This window comes from Lutra lutra, chromosome 9, assembly GCF_902655055.1.
Source record: "Lutra lutra chromosome 9, mLutLut1.2, whole genome shotgun sequence".
Taxonomy (NCBI): domain Eukaryota; kingdom Metazoa; phylum Chordata; class Mammalia; order Carnivora; family Mustelidae; genus Lutra; species Lutra lutra.
Genome location: NC_062286.1, coordinates 93,812,593 through 93,826,330, shown reverse-complemented (window position 1 = coordinate 93,826,330; position 13,738 = coordinate 93,812,593). Strand labels below are relative to the sequence as shown.

The following is a 13,738-nucleotide window of genomic DNA, read 5'->3' as shown; positions in this document are numbered from 1 at the left end:
GGATGATGTGTTTCTCGGCAATGGATGAGCACAGCCATCAGGAGAGAGCAGGCGGAGTTGTGTGTCTGGTCAGTGGCAAAAGTCTCACTGGTGACAAAGAGCCCGCAGGTCAGGACCTCACAAAGGCTGCTCCAGACCCACAGCCAGGTCCTGGCAGATGCAAATGTTCTATCACCCCCGTACCATAGCTGGTTCATTCGGGAAGTAGACAGCTCACCCCAGCTAGATCATCTGAGAAGGGTCGATTTGCAGAGGTGATTGGCCTGGAGCCACGAGGAACAGTGCAGTGACTGGGGCAGGTGCATCGGAGCATGCTTGGTGGCCCATGTGGAGGCCTGGAGAGAGCAGGATGAAGGGTTAGAACCTACAGGAGCCGTCCTTGCTGGGACCCTCACAAATGTTGAGCCCTTCCCTCCTCCAGTCTGATGGGGCTGCTGGGAAGCTCTCAGGGAGAAGCTGGGGACCAGAGAAGGAACCAAGTCAGTCTCCTGGCCACTGTGGGAAGAGCATGGGTCTGGAGGGCAAAGGGCAGGAGGCGGTATCGGAGCCCCTGCTGACCACACCTGCCTCATTCCCGTGGGCCCAATGCACAGATGAGAACTCTGAGTCTCAGTCTCCCTCTTTCCCCTTTAATGTCAGTGGAACATTTGGTTTGAAGTAGTCACACACAATCCCTCGGTGGGGAGGGCTCTGGTGGCAGGCCACCCCACTGTGGGAGGAGATGAGGCTGGGCAGGAACAGGTTTCAGGGTCAGAAGGCCACACATGCCATGCTGCAAGGTGCAGGGACCACAGCAGGTGTGCTGTGGAAGGGTCTGTCGTGGGCAGCATTTAGAGAGAGTGGGAGAGGTGCCAGCAAATCAGGAGGCAGGGGCCCTGAACAAGCCCAAGACCACTGAAATAAGCCATGTGGATGTCCGAAAACAAGTAGGATGGGGCGTAAGCCTTCTGTTTCTTTTAGCACATGTCACTTTCCACAGAGGAAGGCATTTCCCCAGGACAGACTCAGATTAAGGATGGGGGCCTCACCTGCAAGGCACACTGGCCCTGCCAACACAGGGCTGAGCCTGATGTTACCGCTAGAAAGGAGGCAATCAGGAGGAAAAATGCCAGCAAATTATAAACTCCTGGGACCATAATCCAGTCAAGAGGGAATGAGGTTTGGAAATGACACCCCACAAACTAAAAACAAAGCTTGAATACCCAGGATGTGGACAGCTTCCCTTCCTGCAAATGTCCACATGCAGGAATCAATACAGCGCCTTGCACTCCCAATTGGACAGGCCATGAGGGCACATAGCTGTCACAACCAAACATGTGGGTGGACTTCAGGCTGGAGATACCCTCCAGTAGGCTGAGTTTTCCCCCTGAGCTCCAACTCCAGCTCCAGCTTCGTTTGCTCTATCACAGGGAGGCTGACATGAAAAGATGCTTCTGTCAGAAAATGTGGGTCACCAGGATGCTCTCCATGACAGATCCAGGGCTGTCTTCCTGTGACGCAGGAAGTCTCATCCCAGTTTGCCTGACTGGCCCTATTCCAGCACTGAAGGTCCCAAGTCCTGCAAATCCCCCAGTCTTGAGCAAGCCAGGACAGGCGGCAACCTTGGTCTTGACCTTGCCTGCATGTGGGAATCACCTGAGAGGATGAAAGGCACAGAAGCCAGGTCCTAGCCTGGAGCTTCTGGCCGGTGTGCTACCAGGAAATCAGAAGTTCTCAAAGCTCCCTGGCAACTGGAATGTGCACCAGATTGGAGAACTCCTGCAGCAGAGACATCTGATGGGGTGCAGTTTGTGCCAACGAGACCCACAGGCCGTTCTGAGTATGGGCTCTCAGCGTGCCTGCAGCATAATCACTTACAAACCATGGGTTTCAGGCACAGATCAGGTTGTAGACAGTGTAGATTCCCAATTAGGACAAGCAAACAACATCTGCTCATTCCAGCCAAGAGGCACCTGTGACGTCCTCCTGTCCCTATCAGGAGACACCATGTTGGCTCTGTTCCTTGGTACCTCCTCTTGGTACTGCCCCCCACTCCACCCCAGTGAAGCAGTCAGAGCAGCTGGGAAAGGGGCTGCTTTGAGAATTCAGGGAGCATGGCTGACCCTCATCTCATTAAAACGCACATGCACACACAGTCTTGCTTTCAGCATCAGGGCTTCAAAGCCCCCAGACCCAGGACAAGAATCTCTGCCCTCATGCCTAGCAAGAAGACCCTGGAGACTTAGCCCAGAAGTTTTCAGAATAGAAATATTTCTCTGTGGTTGCACCCTCTCAGATAGATATGCAACCTGCTTTACAGCCATAGGATCTACTGTCTGAAACAAAGGATGCATCAGACACCACCTTTGTTAGGCCAGGATGCCCACTCTGTGGAGTGCAAATGACATAGCTACCTCGCAGGAGCTTCTGCGAAAAGCAGACACTGAGAGGCATTGTTGAAAAGCAGCCTGCTTGTCAATGAGGCTTTCTCTGTTTACTGGTTTTGATGCATCTCAGCTGATAACATCTTCAACGCAACACTCTTCCCGTTGGAACAGTTGCCCTATAACCAAACAGATCGCAAGTGGAGTTCTCCCAGCTTAGGCTATGAGAGTCAACTGTGGAGCCTGATTCCCCAGCAGACACTCCTTGCTCCTGGGGATGAAAGCGCTGACACTGTGAGCTCAGAACCCAGCAGAGGGGAGCTCTGTGGGGTTGGGCCAGAGCTTGGGTCAAGCCTGCCCCATGCCACTCCCTCCTTGTAGAGGCCACCAGGATGTACCTGGGGCCCCTACCACCTGGAAGAGTTTGAAGGGAGCGATCTCGCACAGCCCACTCACCTGGTCATTCCTCAAGTGTTCAGCGAGTTCCTACCATTCCTCCAGGCTCCAGGTAGACCTCATGGACATGGCAGACGTGGACCTACCTCTGGAGATTATGGCTGAGCCGGAAAGGAAACTACTAACATAGTTACTGAAACATGTGAGCTCTGATGAGATAGGCAGTTGGGACCAAGGCACTCCAGGCTGGGCCTGTGTTGAGGGTGAGGGAGTGCCCAGCGTGCCTTTCTCTCTAAACATCTGTGTCCTCTCCTTAGGGACTCAGGGTGATGATCATGAGAGAGAGCAGCAAAGCCCCATTCTAATGGAGAGTGGCCTCCTGGCTAAAGAAGGGCAGTTCCAGTGTGATGTTATGGGACGCTGGAGTGTTTGAGAGTACTGCATTAGATAAAATGAAATGCAGCTCATTAAGGCTTAATTAATTAATTAGTATTGTCCTAGGTGGCTTCCCGTTCTGCATTCCCTTAGCTCTGCTTCATCAAGAACTGTCAGCAGTGAGCTCCCAAGCTCCCTTCCAAGCCAGAAAATGAGGGAAGGAGGGCAAAAACTGAGCTCCACGTTCCAGCAGAGAGGGGAAGAGAGGCCACCAAGCAGACCAGGGTCCCTCCTCAGCCTGACACAGAGCTCCACATCTCATCAATCAGGGTCAGGACTGTGGAGGGTGGAAATTCACTTCACAAGTTACCTCTGAGTCTCACTCTTTGTGGTCCGTGGCAGATACGGCAGCATATTTTAGTTTAAGTAAATGATATACCGACTCCCCTACCGGCCTACACAATGCAGAAATACCCCTGATGACAGGCAGAGATGGGATCCAGTGAAAATCTGGCTTTCTGAAGATCGGCCAGAGAATGAGCTAGGCCATCTACTTGGGGAGTAGGCTCTGCCTGTACCCTGACCCCAAAGAACCCCCAGCCAGATTGGGGTTAGCTCTCCTCAGCATTACTTGCCCCTCCCAAGGGTCATGGTGCCATGGTAGCCTCCACCCCCATCAGCCAAATTCACCATTTTCCTCAGCAGGTCCCTGAGGGTGGTTCCAGCTGAAGCACATGATGGTCCCCACACTCTTGTGTCATCCTTCTAGTCTCACGTGTAGAGGGGGACAGCAAAGGAAGGAATTGAGGATGGGTACATAGGATCTGCTACAAAATACCCAACCAGATACAAGATCCAAAATCTCCATGTTCCCATCCACCTGTGACTCCAAGAAACATGAATATCACCAAAGCAACACCTCACTAGGCAACTGAGTGAACAGAAATATGGGTATTATCTTATATCAAATATTTTATTGATGGATGAATTCTACCAACACCAGCTATGGTGAGGAAGGATAATAGTCAGAAACACATGATTCCATGGGTACCAGCTGAAGACTGAAGTGTTAAGTATCTTGCAATCAGTTTAATGATCTTAAGCTATAGTTTCCTCTTTTCCTCTTTTCCTCAAAGAAATGAGAACTATAATTTCTTTCCCCACACCCCTACTAGTTTGTAAAGATTAAATCAGGCAAATGTGAACATATTTTTAAAAATTCAGTGTTATTCAAATGAAAGAAAGGACAGCCTTCTATAGAAATGAGGGTGCTGGGGGTGTCATATCTCTTCTCTCCCTCACATCCTGGTGCCGAAGGCCCCAGGCCTCACACTGGTGGTGGAGTGCTGCCATCCATGGGCATTCCTAGGGGCTCTTTTCTTTCCTTTTTTTTAAGCTTTGACTGCCTTGCAGTCTGGGGGAGCAATAGCTGCCCAATTTCTTCCTTACCAGTTATGGAATGCCTCCACCATGCTGGAGCGTGCCCAGTTACCTCTTAGTGAGTTCTCCCTGTCTGCTGTCACTGAGTTCAAGGTTGGAAGTGCGCCAGAGGTGAGCACTATACTCACATTGTTTGCTCCGACTTGCTCATCCTGATTTCCTTTTCTCCTCCCTCCTTTCTCTCCAACAGACGAACAAAGCCGTGGCCAAGGGGGACTTCCACCAGGCTAGCACCAGCTCCCGACGGGCCCTGTTCCTGGCTGTGCTGTCCATCACGATCGGAACTGGCATCTACGTGGGCGTGGCTGTGGCCCTCATCGCCTACCTCTCCAAGAACAACCACCTATGAGCTTCATCCAGGCGCACAGGGGAAGAACCAGGGCCAGTCGTATGCAGATGCAAAGAAGACAGGGCTAGCAAGGGGTGGACGCGCAGGTAGACACACCTGTGTGATGCTGTACACTCTAAGTTATTGCCGAACGGCTCCATAAAGCCCTGGGATTTTTCTACCCATGGATTTCTTTTGTTTTTACCCTTTAATTTCATTTTCACAGCACTGTGTAGAGCACGAGGCAGATGGGCACTGCTGACCTTTCCAAAGGGAAGCTCCAGAGATCCTGATCCACAAGGCCTTCTTGGATGGATTCTGGTGGATTCATGACAGTGTAGTTCTCTCTGCAGCCTGCCAGTGCCTGGAATGCCATAGCATTAGCAATACACAAACAGTACAAATGTGTTTATTTTTTATGGAATATGGTGCAATAGGCAGAGGGCAGGGGACACGCCACTTCTGTCTGTGGCCCTGCTTCACTCCACCGGCATTCCCCCATCCACGAACCTCCCTTGCAGGAAGAGAATGGGGCTGGCAGGAAGAGAACCAAAACTTCCGGCAGGACTCCCAGCTATCACTGGACTTCAGATGGGTATAGCCCTGAGAATGCAAAGCCAGAATAGCATGGGGTCTATCCCCAGGCCCACTGGACACTCCCTCCATGCTCCCCCAGCCTAGGAACATCCAGCCTCTTTTGGAACGTGTCCAAATTCAGCAGCCACCACGCAGCAATATTCATTCTTGGGGCCTCGTTGATCTAGGGTGAGGGGCAGGCCGCAGACCCTCCAAAGACCCTTCCTGGAAGGACCAAGGTTTGCTCTGGGAACTGTAGGCAAAGGAGCTGTGGACACGGTCTCAGCATAAAGATGCCTGTTGACACTCGCCCTGGTGATAAGCAGTGACACCAGTGATCTTTAAAAAGAAATGAACCTTCCCTGTCGACTAAATGAATAGCTATTTTCTTGTCATTTTTTTAAGTGCAACTACTGCTTCATGCTGCTTAAGTTATCAGACGAATGCTGAGAAATAAGTAATCAGACATTTTAATACCATTTCACTGCTGTTTTACGAGTGTTCATTATTTAACAAAAAAATTATCTTTTAGCTTTCTTGCTTAAGACTTTTTTTTTTCCTGATGAATTTCCAGTCTTGGGTTTCATTTCTACTTTTCACTTGTCTTAAATAACCACAGAGCAATCTGGAACTCAGCTGATAAAAGAGTAGGAGGGTCTCCAAAGACAAGGGTCACAACACCCCTGGCTGCTTAAGTTAATATCCTTATCCTAATAATAATATTAGGGGACACAGAGGCCATCTCTCTAGGACAGTGGTTCCATCCATGGCACTTAAACACTCCCTGCTACTTGGATCCCAGCTCCAGAAATCCTGATGTCCCTGACCAGGGCCACTGCTTGGTCATTCCCATATGCAGCACAAGTCAGGAGCCACCGTCCTAGAAAAAAGAGTTTCATCATGTTTCATCTCCCTCACCTGCCCCCTTGCCCTTGACCTTAAATGCTTAATATTCTAAAAGTGTTTAGCACTGCCTTTCTGGGCTAAATCCAAGCTCCATCTAGCATTTTTCCCTAGTGGATGCTCCAGAAATATAATCAAAGGCCCTAAACCGAAGAAGAATATATGGAGGAAGCCCAAAGCTCCCTGTAAGAGTCAGGGTAACTTGGTGATGGAGTGCATGGATTGGGGTCAAGCCAGCTGTGTCATCCATATGGGTGCACATCTCTGAACCTCATCTCTAGGAAAGAATAACAAATGTCCACTTCTGAGGACTACTGGCAACTTCATGTGCTGGTGATGGGGTCCCTGTGGTTGCTCTCAGTCTTCTGGACAACCCATCCCACGACTTGTGTCCTCCCATCTTCTCAGCCCGATATCTCAGGATGTATTCATCATGACCAAACTTGTGTAAAATGGCCTATTTGTATTTGTCCTAAATTGGTCCATTTTAAGTTCAAGAGGTGCCCAAAGTTCCATATCTTTGGATTTGGTTAAGAAGTAGAATCCACTCCTTATGTCCTCCCTACCATCTCCACCACCATTGTCATGGCTGCTGTATCCCAGCCCCTTGGTGCCCACATGCCCTGTCTCCTGCTAGACCACCTTCCCATCTTCTCTCAGCCCCCTGTCTTTCCACATGGAAATGCTTCATGCTAAAGAGACTTGGGCCTCCCTGTACTTTCTCAAGTTCTGCCCCGTCTTTCTCAAGAACCAGCACAAGACAATATGGTGCAGGTGGCCCTATGAGTTTTAGGTTGTTAGGGTCAAGGCCAAACCAGTCAGAGGACAACTTAAAGAAGCATTCGTCCTCTTGCAGCTTACAAGACAGGTGGACCCCGTGTGGCCCATTCCTACAACTGGCTTGGCCTTGGTGTCGGAGGAAGTGGTTGAATGCCACCCTCAGCGGAGCTATTACTGACCGATGCTTAGCACAGCAATCTTCGTGTGTCGGGGGCACGTCTGCCTTTCTAGACTCACATTTCTCTAGTTGGTGCAGCCACCACAGATGGGGCACTGACCTCTGCAGGCAGGCCCTGCACTGGGCACTAGACCCACATCAGCTCACATCATCCCAAGAACCCTGACAGGCAGGCAACAGAACTGAGGTTCAGAGAAGGTAGCTCAGCCAGCACATGACAGCTGTAGAGCAAGGATGAGATTTCCCAGCCTGGTGCCACCCTGCCCACACAACAGGTAGACCCTGCCGCCTCACCCCTGACCATAGACGAAGCTCCCCTTTCCACAGCCACTCATTTCAATCTTGCAAGAACTCCTGAATACAAGCATTTTATATGTAATTTCCCCCAAGAATCACATGCCAAGGAAACAGCAAAGTCAAGATGCAACCCCAACCATCACATCCTAAGCCCATTCAGTTTTCTCTTAAAAACCATGCAGCCTTGACCATGGCTCTACAAAGTAAGAAAAATCTGGGCACAGATCACATTGTTTGTGGGTCAAGACTCTTGGGAACATAAAAGCAGCTTTGGTTTGTGTTTCACAGCATATCTTTGCCGGAGGGTGGTGGGAATGAGGAGGGGGGTTGGGGTGACTTCCCTGGAAAAGGTGACTTTGGCACACATGGTTAGGGTGGGTTCGCTTCCTCTACATATCTCCTTCCCTCATCCTTAGAGATGTCCCCCTCAAGCTCCTCTCTGCCCCTGCTTCACTAGGCACCCCTGGATTCATCAGGTGTCCCCTGCTTCACCTGGTGTCCCTGCCTGAGCTGAGAGTCCAGCTTTCCCCAGGGAACTACAGTGACTCCCATGGAGGACACAGTGAGAGAGGCTGCATCCATCTGTCACTGAGCGCTCAGCGGCTGCCCAAGATGTCACAGTCAGGCCTCGCAGCTAGAGCTAGGAAACAGGACTGGTCTTTCCAAAAGCTGGGACAGGGCATTCCTAACACCCAGCCAGTCACCAGGTACCTCTCGAGATGTTAGAGGGAACTCTCATTCAGAGCAGCCCCTGGGTTTACAACGCACCAGCCTGACCGTTTGCCAACAGCTGATATCATTCTAGGAAACAATGCCAAATGTTACAGCGGCTGAGTCACAGCCAGCACTGCCTTTCAGAGCCCATGGCCTGACTGTCAGGGCCTTGCCTTTGAAGTTTTATAGTGTCTCTTAGAGGCCCCTGGTGAACTGGCTTGAGCAATAGCCCTTACGAGGATAATTTTATGTACCTCGAAGCTCACCTGTATTTGTTGTCATAGGTGCTGACATCTGGTGACCCAATTTGGCAATAAAGTGTTAGAATTCATGCCCTGAGCTAGGGCCGCCCTCTCAGAAAGTACAGCTGTACCATCTCTTATCTAGAGGCCACATTCTCACCTCTTCCTGCCTTTGAGGTTGGGAGCCTCAGATAGAGCCCTAAGTGGAAAGACATTTCTGACGTCTTTGTGATGTCCCCACTGCTATGACCTCTCGAAAGCCCTTACCTGGTCTCCAGGATGAGCTGCACCGCCCAAGGGGTGGTGGCCTCACTCCCCTGAGGTTCTCAACCAAAGATTCTGTTCAACCTAGCAAAGCAACAGTGGACGTGAAACCCACAGATGCTCGGGGCCTGCAGACGCCTGGCTCCCTGCCATACAAGCATGTAAAACGAGTAAGGAATCTGTCGTCTTGCTGAGCCCCGTTTACCAGCTCTTGCTGGTCTTGCCGAGCCCCTTGCTGAGCAAGAGGTCAGAGCTCCATGTGGATGAGGAGGGAAGGGATGGGAGTTGCCGGCCCTGCACTTAGGGTACAGCAGCCTTCTGCTGGCCAGTGGCTGCCCCTTGCTGCAGGATGACAGATGGACCACAGCCTGCTGCAGCCTCTGAACAAGCTCCAGGGGAATGAGAAGAGCAAGCGCTGCAGACGGAAACAGCAGGGCATGGTAACCACAGGGAGTGGAGCACCACATAGGTCTCTGTCCTAGAGAGTGCATCTTAGGGCAGGGGCAGGCCCTTGGGGGCTCAAAAGATGTGTGCAAATCCACCAGGTGGAAAAGGCAGTTTGGTTGTCTCAGGAAGCATCATTGAGGTGACAGAAGAGAAAACGCGGGTGCCTCCAGGGAGAAGCACCAGGCTGGAGACATTCCCAGGGCTTTCCAAACCCAGACAGTGCTGAGAGGCACAAGGCGTTGTCGGACACACTGTCTCAGCTTTTCTGCCTCTACTGAGCTTGGCAAACAGCGTTGTGACTGCTCTGGCCTGTGTGCCATGGTCCTCACTGCTGCTTCACTGGGCCCTGCCATGCAGCGGTCACTGCGGCAGATCCAGGCTCCGAAAACGAGATGACAGCCATCACTGCCCTCTGTCACCCAGATGCCCTTTCCTCTAGCACACAGTGATCGCAGGGCTGTGCCTACCCAGGCCAATGAGGCAGGTTCACCCGTCTCGATTCATCACCCGGCCATGTGTCCGACTGACCAGCAGAAACTGATGGAAAGCAAGTCATTCTGCGAGGGGCTGGTCAACACAAGCCAGGGCACGTGTCCACTACATCCCGATGGCTTTAGGGGGCGGTACCTGGTTTTTCACTGAAATCGGGTCATTTGGGGCCAATTTAAGAGGTGGGTAGGTAGGTAAGTAGCTAGTAGATAGATGATTGATTGATTGATAGATGATTGATAGATGACAGATAAAATGTCACTACATCTTCGAGAGTGGGAGGACTCAGGAACATCACAGGGCCCGCACCACATATAGTTGTCCATTTTCTGGGGCCTTTTGACTATGACACCTCATGTCACCTAATCCAGCTCATGACTCAGCTGGAAAGCAAACAGGGATTTGGGTCTGTTGTCTGTCTATGCCAGAGAATCCATATTTAGATTCAAACTATTTTATTAAGCTAATCCAGATGTATAGCTGGGACAAGATAGGGAACAGTTAGCATTCTTCTCAATCAACTAATGTCTTCATTCCCTGCATATGGTCCCAGAACATTTTCTTAAATATGCATTTTCCTATTGACTTGGTACATAATGTATTCCCAGTAAATAGGAAGAGAGTTCTGGAAGAGAACCTGGATTAGACGAGAGCTGGTAAAGGGCTGCACAGTCTCCCAATGGGGCACCTTGATGTAGGACTTTCCTTTACTCCCTCAAGAGGTCCTTGTACAATAGGAAGAAAGAGATGGTCACTGTCAAGCAACAGTGCCTGATTTAGAAACAGAAATCAGGTCACTCCAATATCCCACACCCTTCATTTCTGTCCTTGATGGAATGAAGTGTAGAGGTCCCAGATGACTCTCTCCTCATTATCATCCCCAAAGAGATCTAGCTATTCAAGTAACCCAAACCAATCTCCATCTGGCATCTTGTGCATTCTCAGGTAATAGGTCTTTTTAAAATAACAAGGACTTTAACTTAGAAGAGGGCATGGTCATCACTGCACATCTGTTCATGTGGGCATAGCCGAAGGCTAAGGCCTCGATTTCCACAGAATAAGGCCACCTACCTACAGAATAATAATCTGGTGGCTGAAGAATTGATTTGGGTTGTCCTCTTTAGTTAAGAGTCCAAGGATAAAGGAACAGTGACACAGAGGATAACAGGGAGTTACAGAGAGCAGGACATCTGTCAGTCACCAGGCTCTAGGGTTGTAATTTCTGTCCATGCCAGGGGCTAGGTGCTACACACTACTGTGACCCCCGGATCCTGGCAGGAAGACCAAGGCTTAGGGAGGGAAAGAATTTGTCCCAGGTCACACAAATAACAAGAATCTGAATCACACTACTGTTCTACCTAAATCCAAGGTTCACAATCTTAATGCCCCAACACATGCCTTACGATTGAATCCAGTCTGTTTGCCACTGGTACTCAGGAGAAACAGAGGGTGGCCTTTCTAGTTTTCCAACACTATAAAGGGTCAGATGTGAAGTCCCAGAACCAAGGAAGTCCAGCATGCTCTCTCCACTGCCCCGGACTGAGATTTCTGGTCCCTTACCCTTCCTTGGACGGAATCAATCTTATTTTATTTTGAGCCTAGGAAAATCAAGCCCATGTTCCCACATCTCTGGAAGATGGTGGTGGCCTTGGGGAAGGAGGAAGGCTGTGCCCTTAGGGCCAGCACATGGTCAGTGGGGAATAGACATCATGATGTCCCCCTTCCCTCTTAAATCTCACCTCAACCCTTCCAGGTGGTTGCAGTTTCTTCATTCCCACTTTACAGATGAGAAAACTGAGGGTCTGAGGACAAGAACCTTGCCTATATGACAGAGCAGGTCCATAGCTAGCCAGAGTTCAGACGAGAAGCCCTGTCTCCTAGACAGCAACACCTCTGCTTGTGCATCAGTGAGAGAAGAAAGCCTGGGTGCCTCCCAGGGGCCCTTCCAGGCCTGGAGGGGAGGTAAGGATGCACAGAAGGCATGGATGTGCTAGAGGGACAAGACATCCCTGGGGATGTGCATGCCAGGCTGCAATCCTGCATCCGGGAGAGTGAGAGCATTCCCTGAAGAGTCACGTCTGCAGGCCACAGAGACAAAGCACTGGACAGAAACAACAGACACATTCCTCACAGATCTGGAGGCCAGAGTCCAAAATCAAGGAGCCAGCGGGGCTGTTTCTCCTGGGCCCTCTCTCCTTGCCTTACAGACGGCCACCTTCCCTGTGTCTCCTCATGCTCCTCCTTCTGTATGTGTCTGTGTCCACATCTCCCTCCCCCCTTTTAAAGAAAAAAATTTATTTATTTGATACAGAGAGATCACAAGTAGGCAGAGAGGCAGGCAGAGAGAGAGCGGGAAGCAGGCTCCCCTGCTGAGCAGAGAGCCTGATGCGGGGCTCGATCCCAGGACCCTGAGATCATGACCTGAGCTGAAGGCAGAGGCTTTAACCCACTGAGCTACCCAGGCACCCCCTCATGTCCCCTTATTATAAGGACACCAGTCCTGATGGATCAAGGCACACCCCAAAGACCTCATTTTATCTTATTAATCTCTCTGTATCTCCACGTTTAGTCACACTCTGCAGTTCTGGGGGCCAGGCCTTCAATACAAGGACTTGGCGGGGGGAGTGGAAACAGTTAAGCCCTACAGCACCCAAGCCCATGCATCTTCCATCCCTGTGACTGCCGCTCCTCAGGCACAGACACAGCCCATAGTTATTCCGAACTCTTCACCGCTCCTCCCCTCCACCCCTACCTCAGCCCCAGCCGCGTCATCTCTGCTGTCCATCTATGCCTGCAGGTCTCAACCAATCTCTGTGTGGTGGGCTCAAGCCGCCCACACGTTCAGGATCCCGATCCCACTGTTCCCACAACAGGAAACCTAACTTGTACCTGTGCAGGATCCTGATGTGGCTGTGTCACTGAGCCAGGTCCCTGGAATCCTTCAGGCAGAGGGTGCACCTGGCAAAGGGTGCACCTGAAGGTGTCAGGCTTAACTAGGGACACAATGACGAAGCTCCCCAGGCTGGAGGCCACACGGTCTCACTTGGCCTGCCTTCTATCCAGCCACAGCTGAGCCCTCTCAGACTGGGGTTCCCAGGCAAACTCAGACAGCCCAGCCTGGAGCTCTTCTCCCCTCAGTGTGGAGCCCCTTGGGAACCACATTCCTTGGGTCAGAGGGAAATGGTGGGGCCCACCAGGACACAGATGAGAGAATCCTGGACACAGGGCCACCCCCAGGTGAGGCAGAGAAGGGAACTGGAAAGGACAGCCATCTGCAGGTACTAGAAGGGGCTGTCCCTAAGAAATGCCCCGAAATCCTTGGCAGGTCAAACTTTCGGTTTGGCTCCTGAGGATAGGAGCTAAGACCCCTCCAGCTGCTCTTACGTAGTCTTGTGTCTGACGCAGATGTTCTGCTCTGAAACCCTGACTGTCCTCTCTGAGGAATGGGGCCAGTTGGCAGCCTGTGGCATTAACTGTGGCTACACAATTCCCAGGACATCCCTGAGCTCCTGGCCAAGGGCTGAGCCAGGTAGTGGCACAGAGCCTGGCTGTTTCCACCCAGCACTCATGTCCCTCTGGGGCACTTCACTTGGCCACAGGTGCAAGATGGCTGCCTGGTCCAGCCTCCTCCATTATTCACACACAAACACTCACTCTCCAGGAAACATCTTTACCCCCAAACTTAGAACTGCTTCCTGGAGAACCCAGCCAACAACAGTCTCTGCTAGTGAGTTCTGGGAAAAAAGAACACGGATTTTAGGAAGCTGAAGACAAGGAAGTGAAAGTTCTTTGGAACTTTCTCAGGTGCCTCTGTCTTCCCACCATCAGGCCCATGATCCACAAGGCCATCTGTGAAGTGCCTTCATGTCCCTCACTTTGCCCCCACACAGGCCAGCCTCCCCTCTTCTGAAGGATGAGACTCGGCCCCCATGGAGACGGCTCCGGG

General features: G+C 51.2%; 1 protein-coding gene across 3 annotated transcripts in view; it reads left to right on the top strand.

Moving 5' to 3' along the window:
- Positions 1–5,957, top strand: part of SYNDIG1 (synapse differentiation inducing 1) — a 179,851-nt gene extending 173,894 nt beyond the window's left edge. For all 3 annotated transcript variants that reach the window (XM_047746679.1, XM_047746681.1, XM_047746680.1), the window contains exon 4: positions 4,765–5,957. In XM_047746679.1, coding sequence (XP_047602635.1) covers positions 4,765–4,923 — 159 coding nt within the window. In that variant the 3' untranslated portion in view covers positions 4,924–5,957. The remainder of the gene's footprint in view (positions 1–4,764) is intronic.
- The last annotated feature ends 7,781 nt before the right edge of the window (positions 5,958–13,738 follow it).